This window comes from Lagenorhynchus albirostris, chromosome 12, assembly GCF_949774975.1.
Source record: "Lagenorhynchus albirostris chromosome 12, mLagAlb1.1, whole genome shotgun sequence".
Classification (NCBI taxonomy): domain Eukaryota; kingdom Metazoa; phylum Chordata; class Mammalia; order Artiodactyla; family Delphinidae; genus Lagenorhynchus; species Lagenorhynchus albirostris.
The window spans coordinates 87750131-87770878 of NC_083106.1; the positions used below are offsets into that span (position 1 = coordinate 87750131).

At 39.2% G+C, this 20748-nt stretch overlaps 1 protein-coding gene across 1 annotated transcript in view; it reads right to left on the reverse strand.

Annotated features, from left to right (window-relative positions):
* PHF3 (PHD finger protein 3) overlaps positions 1-20748 on the reverse strand; it is a 103416-nt gene that overhangs the window by 43715 nt on the left and 38953 nt on the right. The window contains exon 3 of the mRNA XM_060167274.1: positions 6316-6477. Within this exon, the coding sequence (XP_060023257.1) occupies positions 6316-6477 (162 nt within the window). The remainder of the gene's footprint in view (positions 1-6315; positions 6478-20748) is intronic.

The following is a 20748-nucleotide window of genomic DNA, read 5'->3' on the forward strand; positions in this document are numbered from 1 at the left end:
AAAATATTTTTTTTTTTTAAAAAAAGGGGGGCTCTTCCCTGGTGGCACAGTGGTTCAGAGTTCGTCCGCCTGCCAATGAAGGGGACGTGGGTTTATGCCGCGGAGCGGCTGGGCCCATGAGCCATGGCCGCCGAGCCTGCGTGTCTGGAGCCTGTGCTCCGCAACGGGAGAGGCCACAACAGTGAGAGGCCCGCGTACCGAAAAAAAAAAAAAACTTACTTAGTGGATTATGAACCACTCATGCTCAGATATATAACATTTTAAAATAACTAAAATTTTAATGGATTGTTATTAATATTTAGATAATTTTTAAAGCTCTGAAGACAGCCTGTAATAATTTATAGCTCTACTATACTTATATGCCCTGAAATAAAATAAATGAAGAACTTTTAACACCCATTACGTAAGTGGTTGATAAATGAACAGCACATTCAACTGTGAAGGTATTCAGATAAAAAATTGTTTTCCAATAGTAATTGATTAACTGACAAAGGATAAAGTAACTCTTTCTCCTCTAACTATAAACTGCCTTAGTTTGAAGCCGGGCGGTATAGGCCAAACGTTACTATTATTTGTCTATAATGTTCATTCTACTCTTTTTGTTTCTCAAAGTCACAAATACATACCAAATAACCGATTTTTTAAAAAACTGAGGAAAAGATGATGAAGTAAATATATGCATCTGAGCTAATAATCCACTTCTCAAAACCGCACATTAGAGCTATGCAAAAGCTATGAACCTAAAAGGAAAGAAAGGACCAATGCCCTAAGAATTTAACGAACCATGCCTGTGTAGTGAAGGCACCATTAAAATCCAAAAGGAGGGGTTTCAGAGAGCTTCTGAATGGTGAAGTAGAACGCCTCCACGCGCCACAGTGCTTGCTGGACTGAAGTTTCTTTGTTCTTGACCTCACCCTATGAATCTCTTCATCTGGCTGTTGGCTCCTGTGCTTTAATATCCTCGGTAATAAACCACTTATCTGAAAGTTTGGGGGACATAGTTTCTACTGTGACAGTTATTTTCCCTCAGCACGTGACAAATGACAATCAACTGTTTTCCGGCTTCCATTCTTGCTATTAATAAGGCACCTTTCAGTGTAACGGCCGTTCATTTTTTTGCCGTGTGGCTTACAGGATCTCGGTGCTCCGGCCGGGTGTCAGGCCTGTGCCTCTAAGGTGGGAGAGCCAAGTTCAGAACACTGGTCCACCAGAGACCTCCCAACTCCATGTAATATCAAATGGCAAAAGCTCTCCCAGAGATCTCCATCTCAACACTAAAACCCAGCTCCACTCAACAACCAGCAAGCTACAGTGCTGGACACCCTACGCCAAACAACTAGCAAGACAGGAACACAACCCCACCCATTAGCAGAGAGGCTGCCTAAAATCATATGAAGTTCACAGACACCCCAAACACACCACCAGACGCGGTCCTGCCCAATAGAAAGACAAGATCTAGCCTCATCCACCAGAACACAGGCAAGAGTCCCCTCCACCAGGAAGCCTAGACAACCCACTGAACCAACCTTAGCCACTGGGGACAGACACCAAAAACAACGGGAACGACGAACCTGCAGCCAGTGAAAACAAGACCCCAAACACAGTAAGTTAAGCAAAATGAGAAGACAGAGAAACCCATTGCAGACGAAGGAGCAAGGTAAAAACCAACCAGACCAAACAAATGAAGAGGAAATAGGCACGTTAAGAGGATCAGACACCAGGATCAAGTGGGGTTTATCCCAGGAGTGCAAGGATTCTTCAATATACCTAAATCAATCAATGTGAAACACCATATTAACAAACTGAAGAATAAAAACCATATGATCATCTCAATAGATGCAGAAAGAGCGTTCAACAAAATTCAACACCTATTTATGATTAACACCCTCCAGTAGGTAGGCATAGAGGGAACTTACCTCAACATAATAAAGGCCATATATGACAAACCCACAGCCAATGTCGTTCTCAATGGTGAAAAACTGAAACCATTTCCGCTAAGATCAGGAAAAAGACAAGGTTGCCCACTCTCACCACTATTGTTCAACATAGTTTTGGAAGCTTTAGCCACACCAATCAGAGAAGCAAAAGAAATAAAAGGAATCCAAATGGAAAAGAAGATGTAAAACTGTCACTGTTTGCAGATGACATGATAGTATACATAAAGTATCCCAAAGATGCTACCAGAAAACTACTAAAGCTAATCAATGAATTTCGTAAAGTATCAGGATACAAAACGAATGCACAGAAATGTCTTGCATTCCTATACACTAAAGATGAGAAATCTGAAAGAGAAGTTAAGGAAACACTCCCATTTACCACTGCAACAAAAGGAATAAAATACCAAGGAATAAACCTACCTAAGGAGACAAAAGACCTGTATGCCGAAAACTATAAGGCACTGATGAAAGAAATTAAAGATGATAACAGATAGAGAGATATACCATGTTCTTGGATTGGAAGAGTCAACATTGTGAAAATGACTCTACTACCCAAAGCAATCTACAGATTCAGCGCAATCCCTATCAAACTACCAACGGCATTTTTCACAGAACTAGAACAAAAAATTTCACAGTTTGTATGGAAACACAGAAGACCCCAAATAGCCAAAGCAATCTTGAGAAAGAAAAACAGAGCTGGAGGAATCAGGCTCCCTTCTTCAGACTCTACCACAAAGGCACAGTAGTCAAGACAGAATGGTACTGGCACAAAAACAGAAATACAGATCAATGGAACAGGATGGAAAACCCAGAGATAAACGCATGCACATATGGTCACCTTATCTTTGATAAAGGAAGCAAGAATATACAACAGAGAAAAGACAGCCTCTTCAATAAATGGTGCTGGGAAAACTGAACAGCTACATGTAAAAGAATGAAATTAGAACACTCCCTAACACCATACACAAAAATAAACTCAAAGTGGATTAAAGACCTAAATGTAAGGCCAGACACTATCAAACTCTTAGAGCAAAATGTAGGCAGAACACTCTGTGACATAAATAACAGCAAGATCGTTTTTGACCCACCTCCTAGAGAAATGGAAATAAAAATAAACAAATGGGACCTAATGAAACTTAAAAGCTTTTGCACAGCAAAGGAAACCATAAACGAGATCAAAAGACAACCCTCAGAATAGGAGAAAATATTAGCAAATGAAGCAACTGACAAAGGATTAATCTCCAAAATTCACAGGCAGCTCATGTAGCTCAATATCAAATAAACAAACAACCCAATCCAAAAATGGGCAGAAGACCTAAACAGACATTTCTTCAAAGAAGACATACAGATTGCCAACAGACACATGAAAGGATGCTCAACATCACTAATCACTACAGGAATGCAAATCAAAACTACAGTGAGGTATCACCTCACACCAGTCAGAATGGTCATCATCAAAACATCTACAATAAATGCTGAAGAGGGTTTGGAGAAAAGGGAACCCTCTTGCACTGTTGGTGGGAATGTAAATTGGTACAGCCACTATGGAGAACAGTATGGAGGTTCCTTAAAAAACTAAAAATAGAACTATCATATGACCCAGCAATCCCACTACTAAGCATATACCCTGAGAAAACCATAATTCAAAAAGAGCCATGAAAAAAAAAAAAAAAAAAGCCATGTACCACAATGTTCACTGCAGCATTATTTACAATAGCCAGGACATGGAAGCAACCTAAGTGTTCATCGACAGGTGAATAGATAAAGAAGCTGGAATATTACTCAGCCATAAAAAGAAACGAAATTGGGTTAGTTGTAGTGAGGTGGATGGATCTACAATTTGTCATACAGAGTGAAGTGAGTCAGAAAGAGAAAAACAATACTGTATGCTAACACATATATATGGAATCTAAAAAAAAAAAGAAAAAAATGAAGAACCTAGATTCAGGACAGGAATAAAAATGCAGACGTAGAGAATGGACTTGAGGACATGGGGAGGGAGAAGGGTAAGCTGCGAGGAACTGAGAGAGTGGCATGAACTTATATACACTACCAAATGCAACATAGCTAGCTAGTGGGAAGCCGCCATATAGCACAGGGAGATCAGCTCGGTTCTTTGTGACCACCTGGAGGGGTGGGATAGGGAGGGTGGGAAGGAGACACAAAAGGGAGGACATATGAATATGTATAGCTGATTCACTTTGTTATACAGCAGAAACTAACACACCATTGTAAAGCAATTATACTCCAATAAAGACATTAAATTTTTTTTAATTTAAAAAGTAAAATAAAGGAAAGAAAGGGCAGGAGAAGAGAAAACACTGACAATTTTGGAAGCCAAACAAAAGATGATCAAGAAGTAACTGATGTAGGACATCCAAAAAAAGATAAACAGTCATCTGGCACTGCTGGCCGAACCAATACCATTAACACCTCAACAGGCTTAGGAACTGGTGATCCCACATAATTCTAAAGCAGGGAGGAAGGCAGGCAGTTAAAATCAGGATGAGTCGAAAGCTGTTTAAAAAGCAGTCAGATCCCAAGCTGCCTCTCTGCTACTCCATCCGTTGGGCAACTGCCCTTCCCAGGTTGGTTCTAATCGAAGACTGGAGGTTTACTCTTTGGGGAGTGTAAAAACAGTTTCTAGACTAAGGAACATCCAGCATAGATAAGAGCAGCAGTAAAGTACACTGAAATCTGTAAGATTATGTGTATTTGTATATACTGAAAGATGAGATGCCCCCATCAGCTTCCCTCAAGGGCTCCCATGATATGCTAACAATCTAACAAGCCTAAAGTCTAACAACAGGAATTCCTCCAAAGAGTAATACAGCCAGATTACCATACAGTGATGCTCATAGTTGACAAAACGTTAAACACTGAGCAAGCTATCAATGATCAGACATTTAGCAAAGTCTCTGAACATGAAAGATAGAACCAAAAAAAGAAAAAAAAGACTAAGAAACCTTTAAAACACCGTAAGTATCTTATGAAAGACAACATAAGATACTGCATGCATGAAACAAGACCAAAATGCTACAAAAAGGACTATTCCCAGAACAAAAAAAGAACATTCAGAATTTGATGAAAAAGTTGAAGGATAAACATGAGAAAATTTCAACAAGTAGAGGAAGAACACAGAGGTGGAAAGATGAAGAAAATGGAAGTGCCAGTCCCTGCTATCTAATACTTGACTAACAGCAGTTCCAGGAAGCAAGAGTTGACAAAATAAAGAGGAAAATAATCAATGAAATAATTCAAGAGATTTTCCCACAACTAAAAATGGAGCATCACTTTCAAATTTCTGAGGAAAAACAATTTCCAACCTTGAATTCCATGTTCAATCAGACCATAATTCCAATGTGAGACCATATTAAATACATTTGCAAACATACAAGGTTTCAAAAATATATATCCATATTCCTTTTTCTCACAAAAGTACTAGAAAAGGTATGTCACCAAACGAAGGAGCTACTTCAAAGAAAAGTAAACAGAAACTGCAATACAGAACACAATCTTCAGAAGAATAGTAAGAGCTCTCTGGACAACAGCCATGCATCTGACTTATACAGAACTAACACAACAGTGCACACGGAAGCAGATCAGAAGGGCCCCAGAGACACTTCCTCAATAAGATGAAAATGACAGAACACCTGACATGCACAAATATCTTTAAGAAAGATTCAGACAACTGGCAGAGTAGTTGGGGTGGAATTACTGATAACGTACACTGAAAACTGTATGTGCGAATGCATAAAACTATAAGCAAATGAACAACAAAATCAATTATTAAATCAGAAAGACAAAAAGTTGTATAGGAAAAGCGACTATAGTTCACTAAATGGGTCACCACTAATAGCATATTGAGTCACAATAACGTAAGTAATTACTACTGATCTTACAAAATTATATATCAGAAAGATGAGAAAGTGTTCTTTTGTGTGATGGGGGAACAAGAGGAGGAAAGAATGCTAACTTCACCATCCAGAATGGGAAATCAATGAATACATACATCAGAATAATCAAGCAGTAGCAAGATACATATGTTACTTAGAGACATGGAAGTAAATACCAAAAAATTAACAAAACCAGATGAAAGCGGTAATAGTAGTTTCCTCTGGGGAAAGGGAAATAAGTAGTAGGATGGCAAGTATTGGAAACTCATAGAACTAGTCAACTCTTTAAATCATGTGAATGTGTAATTTCAATAAAAATTTTTAAAAATCATACCAACAAATTGATACAATCTCAAAATTGATTATCAAAATGCTCAGATTAGCAAACACCAAGAAACTACTATCACTGCTCAGCAACTTTACAACCTATCACATCTGTCCCTACACTTGATTTTCTAGCTAGTCCTCTCTGGAAGGATTACCTTGTGCCATTAAACGAGGTGATTTTCTTGGTGATCTCACTGAATTTTCTTCTACTTTGTCCCTCAAATTCCTGTTAGGTAAAATCAGTTCTTCTTCATCAATGGTATCATTGCCACTTTCTTTTACAACTCCTTCATCCATAATATCGTCAAGACCAACAACTAGAAAGAAAAACAAAAAAACAAAATTTTTTGAAAATATTGGTGATGTTAAGTATTTAAAGGCAGTACAGAAAACACTGTGAAACAGTTTAATGTAATACCAAGTAGTCCTGAAAATCTAGGTCTACTCCTAAAATGTGATAATGCCACTACCAAGCACGCAGTTCAGTTTTACAAACTTCTACCGTATGAGGCAGCTAGTCAAAGAGAAGATTAGTTGTAATTCTTCTTGATTTGACCTCCACTATCACTCACTGTCACTTATCATTCACTGTACCTTTGTGAACATCATAAGCAGCTATACCTGGATACTTAATTATCCCAATTGGTTAAAGTAGTACAAAAAAGAGTAAATACCCTGAAAAGCTTATGATTCTAGGTTCATGCTAGAACCAAAAGATTCTAGTTCTAACTGTAATCTATTCCTTGAAGACTTTATGCTACATGTGTGAGAGTAATGGAGATATACTCTTAAGTTGTAGCAAGCACACACACACGCACACACACAGAAATGAAAAACATAATATAACTTCCCCTCCCCCAAATGCTAGGGAAAATAGGTGTTTAAATAGAACTATACAATTAAATTACCTTCCCCTAGTCAAGAGAGATAGAGTCATTCATTTAACAGCAGGGGAGGGGGCATGGAAAAGGACTGGGGAACACTGTATTTATATTATCAACAGGCTTATTTCTGTATCTAACAGATGTCACTTAACTAGCTGACATACAGCAATTCTAAATGTGCAGTTGTATGAGATCTTGTAAAAAGAATGTGATTATTTAGATCATACGTCCTTGTTTCAAGTCTCTGCTAAAACATTTAAATAAAACCTGACTAAGTCCCTTAACCTCTCTAGTTTATCTCTTAAATGAGAATAACAATACCTGTCCTACCTACCTCACAGGGCTGTTGTGAGGATCAAGTGAGATGATGTATGAGAACTCACTTTGTAAACTTTAGAGCACTACACAAATGTTAGTTATTATCTTCATCCTAGGGGTTAGGAGGAACCTCAAGAAGTTATCTAGTCCTCATCTTTGTATCCAAGTAGAACTTCATTTAAGAGTTCAACAAGATAGTGGTCTATCCTAAAATTTAAAGAGAACAAAATTCTTTATAAATATACTTTCAAATGGTACAATCTTTTCGAAGAGAAATTTGACAACAATCACAAAACTGCTTATATACTTTGACCAATATATTATAAAGTATAGACGAGAGAATAAATTATGAAAAAAAAATTTCTGGCTAGAAAACATAGTGTGATCCTTGTTAGTAACAGACAAATGAAATGTTGTATAGGTACATTGAGACAAAAATGATTAGCAGGAAACAGATGAAAATTTTAACAATAGCTATTCTATAAAAGATAAGTATTCTTTTTTCCTATCTTGCATATTTCCTGCTATATGCATGGAATTACACTCAAAAACAGAGTCCATGCTTTTAATCACTACGCTATAGGCACTAAAAGCTTAGAGAAGAAGAATGTATCTTAGGAAAATTCATCAGGACTCATTTAAGATATAATTAGGGGAAACAGGTGGGGCGTTCGGTTAGACGGCTACTCCACCATGATGGAATACTTATGCTGCCACACATTCACACACATTCTCAAAGAATTTTTAACATTAGATTAATAGTTCCACCACGTTCATTTTAAAAAACGAAAGTTATGCATTATATGCATTACAAGTATGCAGAGACAGAAATGGATGGGGAAAGGCACCACAGTGTTATCAATGACCATCTAGTGGTTAGGTGGGGTAAAGAATTGGGTTTTTTTTTTAATCACTGTTATACTGTCTCTGTGTTTTCCACATTTTCTACAATAAACATGAGTTTTGTATTGTAATCAGGAGAGAAAGTAATAATTCAAAAAACAGTCCAGGAGAAAGGTAATTAAAATCTGATTGACAGTGTTCGTTGGCAGGGAGTAAAAAGGTGTGTTACGAATTTTAGGGCTATATTGCAAAGCAGAATCAACAGGATTCAGCAAAGCCAAATCCAAAGGTCAATTATTAGATTTTATCTTATTCCACTTCCTGGTAGCAGCTGACAGAGCTGACCCCTCACCCTTTCCTGAATCCCTTCTCCTCACTTAACCTCTGAAATCACACACTCCTCCCTCACGAGCTACTTCTGCTCAACACCCTTTATGGAGCTCTTCCTGCAGCGATCACACAGGACAGGACCTGAGGGCTTAGTACTCCCACCTACCCTTTATACACACTCCACCTTCCCTAAATGATCCCACCCAGTCAATCTATACAAGCGTGACTCCCCGAAGTTACCTTCCACAGCCCCAAGCTCACACTGGACCTCTGGAAGAGTGTAATTTGACCTGTCCACTAGGTTGTCTACCAGGTATCTCAAGGTTAACAAATAGAAAATAAACACTGATTCCACCCATTCCCCCTCCCCTCAGTAAAACTATCCTAAGAGAGTCCCAGTAATGGAAACTCCATTCAACCAGCTCCTCTCCCCTCATATCCCACATCCAAGAGGTCTGCTCAAGCTGCTAGTTCTATCTACAGAACACACCACCCGCCTGATCACCACTGATCACCTCCACAGCTCACATTCTACTCCACATCACCATCTTCTCCCACCAAAACTACTTTAAGTCTCCTAGTGTCCCACGTTCCTCTATGGCCACCTCCTATACACATATGCACACACACACACATACACTCATCACACACACAGTTTATTCTCCACACAGTCATAACTATATTTTAGAGTCTTCTAAAATATAAAGTTGTATCACGTTACCATTCTTCTGACAAGACCCTCCAAACCCTTACGAACACGCTCAGATGTATGTTAAAATCCTAGCCAGGGTCTCCAGGGTCCTAAGAAGGGCTTCCCCCACCAAATTCCCTGACTTCTCTCCTACCACTGACTCACTGTGCTCCAGTCACACTGGTCTCTCCGGAACACCTCAGGGTCATTTCACTTGATCGTCCTCTGCCCGGAGCGCTCTCCTCCCAGACAGCCACATGGCTCACTCTCCCTCAAAATCGACCTTCTCACAGAAACCTTTCCTGAGGATCTTATCCAAAACAGCATTCTCCCACCACTGCCTCCTAACCCTTAGCATATTTTATCCTTTAAAATGTGTTTCACTATCCAATAGAACATGTAATTTTCCACTAGAATGTAATCTCTACAATCCAGGGACTTTGTCTCTTATTCACCACTGAAACTCCAGAACCCAGAGTCATAGTGGCTACTCCAGAAACACTGCTAAATAAAAGAATTAGGGGAAACAAGGGACCTGGAAAATTTAAACTTTGATGATCGAGAGAGAAATGTTTCAATTAACTGAAAGAGAGAAGTTAGGAAGAATAAATTTGAAAGTAAGGTAATGACTTAACTTTCTGAATGTTAGTGACATGAAAAAAAAGAGCAGGCAAAAGAAGTATCAAAGTTAACACACCATCACAAAAGAAGGGTAAGGAGAATTTCAGGGATCGGGAAGGTTAACTGCTACAGAGAGAACAAAGGAAGGAGAAAAATCCACTAACGTGAAACACAGAAGCAGAGGACCAGATGACAAGAGGTTAAAAAGTAAGTGAAGAGGGGCTTCCCTGGTGGCGCAGTGGTTGAGAGTCCGCCTGCCAATGCGGGGGACGCGGGTTCGTGCCCCGGTCCGGGAGGATCCCACATGCCGCGGAGCGGCTGGGCCCGTGACCCATGGCCGCTGAGCCTGCACGTCTGGAGCCTGTGCTCCGCAACGGGAGAGGCCACAGCAGTGAGAGGCCCGCGTACCGCAAAACAAAAACAAAAACAAAAAAAGTAAGTGAAGAATGACAACGGCAGTTTCTCTTTCATTTATTTTCAAGAAATTTAAGGGTAAAAGAAAATGAAGACCATCGGCTGAAGGAAGTTAAAGGGATGAAAGATGATTTTTCTGTGTAAGTAAAAGAAACGGGGGGGGCGGGGGGGAGGTGGTAGAGTCCCCTCCACACAAAAGCGGGAGTGAGGGAAGGAGAAGGGCGAGAGAATGAGCAAAGAGGGAAGAGGACAGTGAGAACAGAGGAGGGAAAAAGCAAGAGATCTGAGCATCTTCCACTGCTGGAAATAACTCTGGGAGCTGAGGGATGCCTGAGGCCTCAGTAGCTTAAAACCTATTAAGTCAACAACCTACAATTAGAACACTTAAGACTGCATGTGAGATGCTTCTCAGAAGTGAGGTTTCCGAGAATGGCATCTTCTTTGTACTCCTGCAGCTCCTGGCAATATGTTTCCTTCATCTCAAAAAGTCACCCTGACATTAAATCAAGCTCTAATACTTGTCTCCAACATTTCCAGGGCTCTCAAGCAGAAGTAGGCCCCCAACAACCAAAGCAACTACTTAACCTAGCTGTACCTCAAATTCTTCCATAAAATGGAGATCACGCTAGCAGTCAGAGGGGCGCTGTGATGATTAAATCAGTGTGTGTGAAGGGCTTGGAAGAGAACCTGGCACTTAGAAAATGCTGACTTCTGTTCACAGTCTCCCCCATCATGGACCCCACCATCAACATTTATGTATTCTTTTTCCCTTACTTTTTTCCCTCAACTCCTCCCAGAACAAATCAACCATTAAAAAAACTACCTGAAATTTCTTTCTTCTAATCCATTTATTTGATTAAAGTAATTCAGAGTACAGAATGAATTATCTCTGGCAAAACCCTCCCAATTAGGTATTTACGTTTTAAATCGTTCAACTTCCACTTCGCTTAACTTTCGTAGCTTCCACTAAGAAAATGAACAGAAAGAAGTGAAGGAGAATCTGTGTTCTTTTCACAACACTGCTTATTCTCAGGGACCTCCCACATCTGCCCCTCCCACTGCTACAGGCAAACTAAGATTCAGTATTTGATTTCCAGTTTTTAAAAAAGTGGCCAGTCCTACTCAACACATCCACTAAAAAGGGAATTTGGGGTTATCAAAAAAGAAAAAAAAAGCAACGGCCTGAATTATGTAGGAGGCAAGCGTGATAATGTGGGAAAACAGTATGTTCTCCCTCCCTCCCACACTTCAGAATTAGGTGTCATTCCCATTTTGGAATTCTGGCACAAAATCTGTCATCATACTCAGAATCTCCTTGAGCCTGAATTTAGATCACATTAAAACTCCCATCCTCACCTACAAATGGCCCTCCTTAAATCTGCTGAGTCAGGCCTATGTGAAGCCCTCCTGACACAAATACTACTTTATTCAAATCCAGACTATTTAATTCACATCTATCTTATTGAAGAGAGGAGGTAAATGAGATAGAAAGAATAAAACTGAAATATTTAAAGCTAAATTTATTGAATTTCTCAAAACTGGGATTAGTTTACATCACCTTATACCATACAAAAGGGAGAACCATAGTACAGCAGGGACTCTTCACATTTGACATGCCTTAACTCACGCTGGCAGCGCAGAGGCCAAACTCAACCACTTCTAGGACGCTTATCTCCTCTATTATGAAACTTGGCACTAAATGTCAGACTTGAGAAAAAACTAAAGAGCATGATCTCTTTCCAGTGTCAGGACAATAAAGGTTAGATGTGTACTCTACAGGGCCTGGACTTGAAGGAGAGTAAGAAGTCACACAGACACATCCTTGCAACAGAGTCCCCACAGCTTCCGCCTCGAACACCGCAGGAGACCACCACCCAGCCCCTCCTCGGCCTCCCTTCAGTGAGCGTTCTTTCCTTTATGGATGATTTATACATCCTTCCAAAAAGAGGCCACGTGAGATACACACCATCAAGTTGTGTTATATACAATTAGTCATTTGTGGGTGAATTTATCAATTTAGATATTATGTTTCTAAGTTGAACACCACAAATAATGTTACCTTTTTTCCCTCTTAAATTTCTTCTCTACAATAAACTTTAAAACACAGGTTTACTGAGTCAAAGAAGGCAAATTTATAGATTTTACCATTTTTAATCTCATCATATGGCTTTCAATAAAGAGTATAAACAATTTACAGTGCAAAAAGCTTCACATTAAGTCTCACTTAAGAACTTACTAGCACTGAGTTTCAGATTTTTAAAAGAAACATGGTGACTAAAAAAGCTTGACATATATACCACCTTTCTGTATTTCTTTAGCTTTGCCTACTCGCCTACTCTCCTACTCAGGTCTTAATAAGTGTGTTTCTCTCTCAATAATTTATGTGAACTCTTCATGTAATATCTGTGTTATCTATTTGATGCAAGTATTTTCCCTCTCTTACCTTATTTTATTATCTGGTGTCAATTTTTTTCTTCAGAATGCTGCCTTCAGTTACTCCAACACTATTAAATTATCCATCCTTTCTGCTGAAATTTAACACATTCTGAAGTCTTATATTTAAACATGCACAAACATTTCAACTTTTGTCAAACTCAATTCATACTTTGAGAAAAAACTGATTAGTATTTCACAGAAAGGGGTTTTCTATCAAACAAATCTAAAAGAAAGACACTGGGTTAAACGGAGTTAAAACAGTTTCTTCACTGCAGATCTACAGAGCCTTCAATATGCTAAATAAAGGCATTTTATGAGGAAAAAAAACTGCACATGATGAAACTGTTTCCCAAGCCTTATATTCTCACACACACACCAATAAAAAATACACCAAAATGCTAATGATGGTTATTTCAGAAAGGATTTTTCCCTTCTTCTTATTCACACTTTCTAGTTCATCTCACATTAAAAATATTTTGTCAAAAAGAATTTTCCCCAAAAATGTGTAATACATGCGTGAATGCCTAGAAAAAGAAGCTGGAAAGGTTTTCCATGCGGAAGGAAGTAGTATCATTGGTGCCACTTTTTAAAGCTTTCCTTTTTAAGTTATACATGCACATGGTTTTAAAGAGTTGTATCTGGTTCTCAAAAAGACAACCCTCAGAATGGGAGAAAATACTGGCAAATGAAGCAACTGACAAAGGATTAATCTCCAAAATTTACAAGCAGCTCATGCAGCTTAATATCAAAAAAACAAACAACCCAATCCAAAAATGGGCAGAAGGCCTAAATAGACATTTCTCCAAAGAAGACATACAGATTGCCAACAAACACATGAAAGAATGCTCAACATCACTAATCATTAGAGAAATGTAAATCAAAACTACAATGAGGCATCACCTCACACCAGTCAGAATGGCCATCATCAAAACATCTACAAACAATAAATCCTGCAGAGGGTGTGGAGAAAAGGGAACCCTCTTGCACTGTGGATGGGAATGTACATTGATATAGCCACTATAGAGAACAGTATGGAGGTTCCTTAGAAAACTAAAAATAGAACTACCACACGACCCAGCAATCCCACTACTGGGCATATACCCTGAGAAAACCATAATTCAAAGAGAGACGTGTACCGGGCTTCCCTGGTGGCACAGTGGTTGAGAGTCCGCCTGCTGACGCAGGGGACACGGGTTCGTGCCCCAGTCCGGGAAGATCCCACACGCCACCGAGTGGCTGGGTCCGTGAGCCATGGCCGCTGAGCCTGCGTGTCCAGAGCCTGTGCTCCGCAACGGGAGAGGCCGTAACAGTGAGAGGCCCGCGTACCGCAAAAAAAAAAAAAAAAAAAAAAAAAAAAAAAGAGACGTGTACCACAATGTTCACTGCAGCACTATTTACGATAGCCAGGACATGGAAGCAACCTAAGTGTCCATCGACAGATGAATGGATAAAGAACATGTGGCACATATATATAATGGAATATTATTCAGCCATAAAAAGGAACGAAATTGAGTTACCTGTACTGAGGTGGATGGATCTAGAGTCTGTCATACAGAGTGAAGTCAGAAAGAGAAAAACAAATACCGTATGCTAACACACATATATATGGAATCTAAAAAAAAAAAAATGAAGAACCTAGGGACAGGACAGGAATAAAGACACAGACATAGAGAATGGACTTGAGGACATGGGGAGGGGGAACGGGAAGCTGGGACAAAGTGAGAGAGTGGCATGGACACAAATACACTACCAAATGTAAAATAGACAGCTAGTGGGAAGCAGCCGCATAGCACAGGGAGATCAGCTCGGTGCTTTGTGACCACCTAGAGGGGTGGGATAGGGAGGGTGGGAGGGAGACGCAAGAGGGAGGGGATATGGGAACATATGTATACATATAGCTGATTCACTTCGTTATACAGCAGAAACTAACACACTGTAAAGCAATTATACTCCAATAAAGATGTTAAAAAAGGTAATAAAAAAAATTAGAGCACACTGCCAAAAAAAAAAGTTGTGCCTGGTTCTATAAGGTTTATTAAGAAAAACATTAATGCTCAGCACGCACATCGCCCTCCACTTCCCCCACTGAACCTCAATTACTTCACTGGGAAAATGTAGACATTACCACCCTTTGCTGAAAGGTTTCTGTGAAAACTGAATAAACTACTGCAGTTTCCTACACAGTGCATGACATGCAAACAATAAGATTGCAGCCATTATTACATCCTGGCAGATTTTTTTCAAACAATTTTCTATAGCCCTAAGTGCCCTTCATTTGACCCCTTCCCAACTGTCAAAATAATTTCGCTTATTGCCAACATGACTCTATCAGGCTACTATAAGAGTGAGATGACAATCACTCCCTAAATTTTTAACATTTTAATTCCATTCTAAAATACCATAAGTTATGTACCTTTAAGGTAATTCCTTAAAAAATATTTATTGAGCTCCTACTATGTGTCGCACACTGGCCTAGATTATTCCATATACCAGTGATACAGAATTCTGAAGACAAATGACCTGGTTTCTTTTATATATATATATATATATATATATATATATATTCACATACACACACACACATACATACACAGTAAGAGGGTGGCATTTACACAGACTGAAATATAGTAAAGTTACACAGCAACCAAATGAACAGATTGACCTATTTCAATTCCAATTCAAACTGTAAAAAGAAAACAATGAGTGGGAACTGGGTAAATAACTCAACGCTGACTGCATATCTGGAAATATTAAAAACTATCTTTAATTGTTTTAGGCAGGATAATATTAGTGCTATTACTTTTTTTAAAATAAAGACTTCTTATATTTTAGAGATACATGCTGAAATATTTATAGATAAATAATATGATTTCTGGGCTATGCTTGAAAATAATCTTGGTTGCAGGGAGGTAAGGAGAAGTGAGTGGGGTAAAAATGAAAAAAGACCAACTATTAACTGTATGAGTAACAGGTAGATGAGGGTCATTATACAAGTCTCGCTGCTTTGTTTGATGTTTTCCATAAAATAGAAAAATTTTTTAAAACTGTTCCCATGAAGCTTCATTTTAACGAGGGTGAGACAAATACATAAGATACGCGGCGTGTTGGCTGATAAGCCATATGAACGAAAGGGTAGAGTAACAGGGAGTACAAGGAAGGGAACACAGCGTGGTCTGTAATTTTAAACCAAATGGCCAGGGAAAGCCAGGAGTACTGGTTCCAGCTGTCTCCTGCACAAGAGCTCCCAGGCCAAAAGAAAGGAGCTCGCTGTGCAGGCTCAAAGGAGTCTGGGGATGACAACGCTGAGGTGACTTCTCAGCCAAAGCTGAACAAGTTGGGGGAGTAGCTTTCTAGCTAGAAGGCACATCAAGTACCTAGACTCTGAGGCAGGAGTATGCCTAGGATGATGGAAGACCAGAATGGAGTCAGGTCTGTGAGGCCAGATTAGGGAAAAGGGGGAGAAGGGCAGATAAAAAGAGAGAGGTAAGGCAGCAAGCTAAAGTCATCCTTGCAGGCCATGAGGACTTCAGCTTTTTCCTTTGTGTGAAATGGAAAGTTACCAGAGTGCTGTGAACACAAGGGTGATAGAATCTAACTTTTAACAAGATTACTCTTGGTGCTCTTTTTAGAATAGATGGGAGAGAATCCTCAGGGGCAGAAGCAGGGAAGCCACTTCCAAACTAACGCAATAATCCAGATGAGAAATGGTAACCACTAAAACCACAGTGGCAGTGGAGAAAGTGAGACGTACAAGTTGCCAGATTCCGGATGTATTCTGAAAATACCAACAGGATCTGCCGATCAACTGAATACAGAACGTGAAAGAGAGTATGTAAAGAATGACTTCAAAGTTTTCTGCTGAGCAACTCGAAAGAAGGTGCCATTTCTAGAGATGAGGGAGACTGCAGGTGCAAGTGGTACAAGGGGGGCTAGGAGGTGGGGTACCAAGAATTCAGTGTTACATCTACAAGCCCAGGACACCTGAGGTCACGAGAAGCTAGGAGAGAGGCCTGGAGCACACTGTTCCCCACAGCTTTTAGAAGGAACCAAACCCGCCGACACTGTGAACTTGGACTCTGGCCTCCGGACTGTGAGACAACACATTTCTGTTGTTAAGCTGGGGTGATTTGTTAGGGTGGCCCCAGGACACTGACACAGCACTGGTGTCCCTTTTATATTTTTTTAAATTTTATTGAAGGATAGTTGCTTTAAAAAATAAATAAAAATTCAGTGTTAGACCTTAAGCTTAAGATGCCCAAGAGACATCCAAAGAAGTAAACACAGGGGTCTGGAGTATATATATTTGGGAGCTGAATTATAAAGCGTTTTTTAAGTCATAAAATTGTATAATATCACCATAAAAGTGAGTATAAATAGAGAAGATGCCTAAAATCTGAACCCTGAGATACTCCAGTACCTAGAGGTCAGGAAGATGAAGAGGAGAATCAGAAGAAACTGAGAGGAAGAAGACGGCAAGGTGAGAGAATAACCGCAAGTGGCGAACCAAAGATCGAACCTGGCAGAGTGACACTGCCTGCAACCCAGTGCAGCTGGTGAGAGCAAACTCAGAATTTGGAGGAGAGATATTGGGGATACAGAGCATTAAAATTTCTTCCAGGAGTTTTCTGTAAACAGAGTAAAAAGAGCAGGGCAAGACAAATACACTGATGAATAAATATAAAAGATGATGTGTGGTTAACACTGAAATTCAACTGTTAGGACTTTGACAGAGACTCTTTCAGACTTCTTTTCAATTCTATCAAGCACAGAAAAAAGTAGATATCACATCATGGTAACTACAAACCATATCCATGAAAAACAGAGAATAGAAACCTAATCAGAAAACATGAAAATCTAATTTCATAAATATCTAAATATCTGATTTCATAAATATCTCAATATGTACCTAAATATAGGATATAAGGTCAAAAAATGTACCTAAGTTTTTTTTTAATTACCAGGCAATATTTATTATGAAATTAAGGAAAATATCAAAATGTACATGACAAATTTTCAGCTGAATTAGCTCCACTCCATATTTCTAAGAACAAGCAGAGAGAGGAGGCACTTGGCCATCCACCAGCCAATTCTGGAAAACTTACAGTGACCAGGTAAATACCATTAATAAAAACTTGAGTGTTCAGGGGGTACTGTGGATTATTTAGTTGCTTAAGGATTTGCTTCTTGGTTGTTTAAATCCTTTTTTTATCTCTTAGGGTTTCTTCTCTTCTGGTGGGATAGTATATGGGGAAATCGTTGTCTTACAGTTCATTTACACAGTCTACCAACTCCAGACTCAACTTGGGTGAAAAACTGAACATGAATGTATTCCTATAAATACAACCCGAGGTGATACTACAGTTGACCCTTGAATAACATGTGTTTAAACTGTGGGGGTCCACTTACACACAGATTTTTTTCCATAGTTAATACTCAGCATCACATGATCCATTGTTGGCTGAATCTGTGGACGTGAAACGGCAGATATGGTGGAACTGTGGACAGGAAGGAACCTCTGATATGGAAGGCAGACTGTAGATTATACTCAGATTTTTGACTGTGCTGAGGGCTGGCATCCCTAACTCCACACTGTTCAAGGGTCAACTGTATTTATTAACACCGGATTAATTTAATCTGACAAAAGGACTGACTAATCAACACTTAAATTAATGTATACTTTTCATTTGCTATTTCTCTACTGGGAGTGTACTTCCCTTACCCAGGAATCCAGGATCTTCAAAGGGCTGGCCACTACATGGGTCTAAACATGTTGCTACTCTTGTGTCACCTCCACACAGACTTGCCCTGACCAGACCAACTCAATTAGACGGTCTTGGCCACCAAACAACCAACAAGACAGTCTTTATCACCTTACATTCTACTTGGAAGCTCCAGGAGGACAGGGACTTTGTCTCAAACACAACTGTATCCTCCAGTACTGGCATATGATGGGTACACAACAAATGTTTGTTAAATGAACAAACACTACCAACCACTTTTCACCAAAGCAAATCATTATACCTCACAACTGTGGAATCATGTGGTAAGCTGCTGATGCCTGCAATGCTATTTAATGAGAATGTTACCATAAAACAGGAATTGGTTGAAAAAAATGTGACTAACCTTCTTACAATATGGATCTTACCATTATTTATTGAGTTTCACATTGCAATGAACCAGATCCCAACTAGGCACTTTGTTTCATAACATTTGTTTGCTTTTACCCAAACAAGGCCAAGCAAAAAGTTCTTCGAGGATTACATATTTTTCAGTAGGTAAGACTGAAACAATTAACAATCTTAATCTTAAGCCCAGGACAAGACTTTTAATGATATTATACACAACATTAAATAGAATATAAACTCCACGAGGGCAGGAATTTTTCATTGCTTTCTGATATATCTGTAACTCCTATAACAGCAACTGGAACATACAGTGAGTATTCAGTCCTAAGCACAGCTTGGATGAAAAATGCGTGGATGTATACAAAAATTCAAGGTTCCCAAATTTTTATCTCAAGAGATTAGAACCACACTGTTAAACTGGACTCCAATCAGGAAGTTACCATTAGTAAACAAAAGAAACAGAATAACAAACCTCTACTCCATATCACAGTAGTGTTGAGTGATCTCTTGCAGGACTCAGAGTAAGAATGCTAATAGTTTTTAAAAACCACAGATTAGAAGGAAATATCCCAACATGAAACAACCGAACAGAAAAGCTACCCGCTCAGAAAGATACAATTAGTAATGTGTCAGAACTAAAGCCTCTTTACAACAGATAAAAGTCTCTACCTAAAAGGAACTTTGATCAAGTACATTAAATAGAGATTGAAAACATAACCTTAATTGTATCAAAAAGAATAAAGTACCTAGCAATAAATTTAACAAAGGAGGTGAATGATCTGTACAATGAAAACTTTAAGGCATTGATGAAAGAAACTGAAGACACAAGTAACTGGAAGATATTCCATGTTCATGGATTGGAAGAATTAATGTTGTTAAAATATCTAACATACGCAAAGCAACCTGCAGATTCAATGCAGTCCCTAACAAAATTCCAATAGATTTTTCACAGAAATAGAACAAACAATCCTGAAATTTGTATGGAACTGCAAAAGACCCTGAATAGCCAAAGCAATCTTAAGAAAGAAGAACAAAGCTGGAGGCATCACACTCCCTGATTTCAAACTATACTATAAAGCGATAACCATCAAAACAGACACATTGACCAAAGGAACAGAATAGAGAGCCCAGAGACAAATCCACACATATATGGTCATTAATTTATGACAACAGAGCCAAGAATATACAATCAGGGTAGTCTCTTTAATAAATGGTGTTGGGAAAACTGGATAGCTACATGTAAAAGAATGAAACTAGGGCTTCCTTGGTGGCACAGTGTTTGAGAGTCCACCTGCCAATAATTCAGGGGACACAGGTTTGAGCCCTGGTCTGAGAAGATCCCACATGCCGCAGAGCAACTGGGCCCATGTGCCACAACTGCTGAGCCTGCGCTCTGGAGCCCGCACGCCACAACTGCTGAGTCCACGTGGCACAGCTGCTGAGATCCGCACGCCTAGAGCCTGTGCTCCACAGTGGCAGAGGCCACCGCAATGAGAGGCCCGCACACTGCAGCAAGGTGTGGCCACTGCTCACCGCAACTGGAGAGAGCCCACACACAGCAATGAAGACCCAACACAGCCAAAAATTAATTAATTAATTAAAAGAAAAAAAAATGAAACTAGACCGCCATCTTACACCATACACAAAAATCAACACAAAATGAATTAAAGACATGAACATAAGACATGAAACCATAAAACTCCTAGAAGAAAACATAAAGAGTAAGCTCCTTGATATTGGTTTTGGCAATAACTTTTTGGATTTGACACCAAAAGCAAAGGCAACAAAAGCAAAAATAAACAAGTGTGACTACCTCAAACTAAAAAGCTTCTGCACAACAAAGGAAACTATCAACAAAATTAAAAGCCAATCTACAGAACTGGAGGAAATATTTGCATATTATATAGCTGATATGCATATTATATA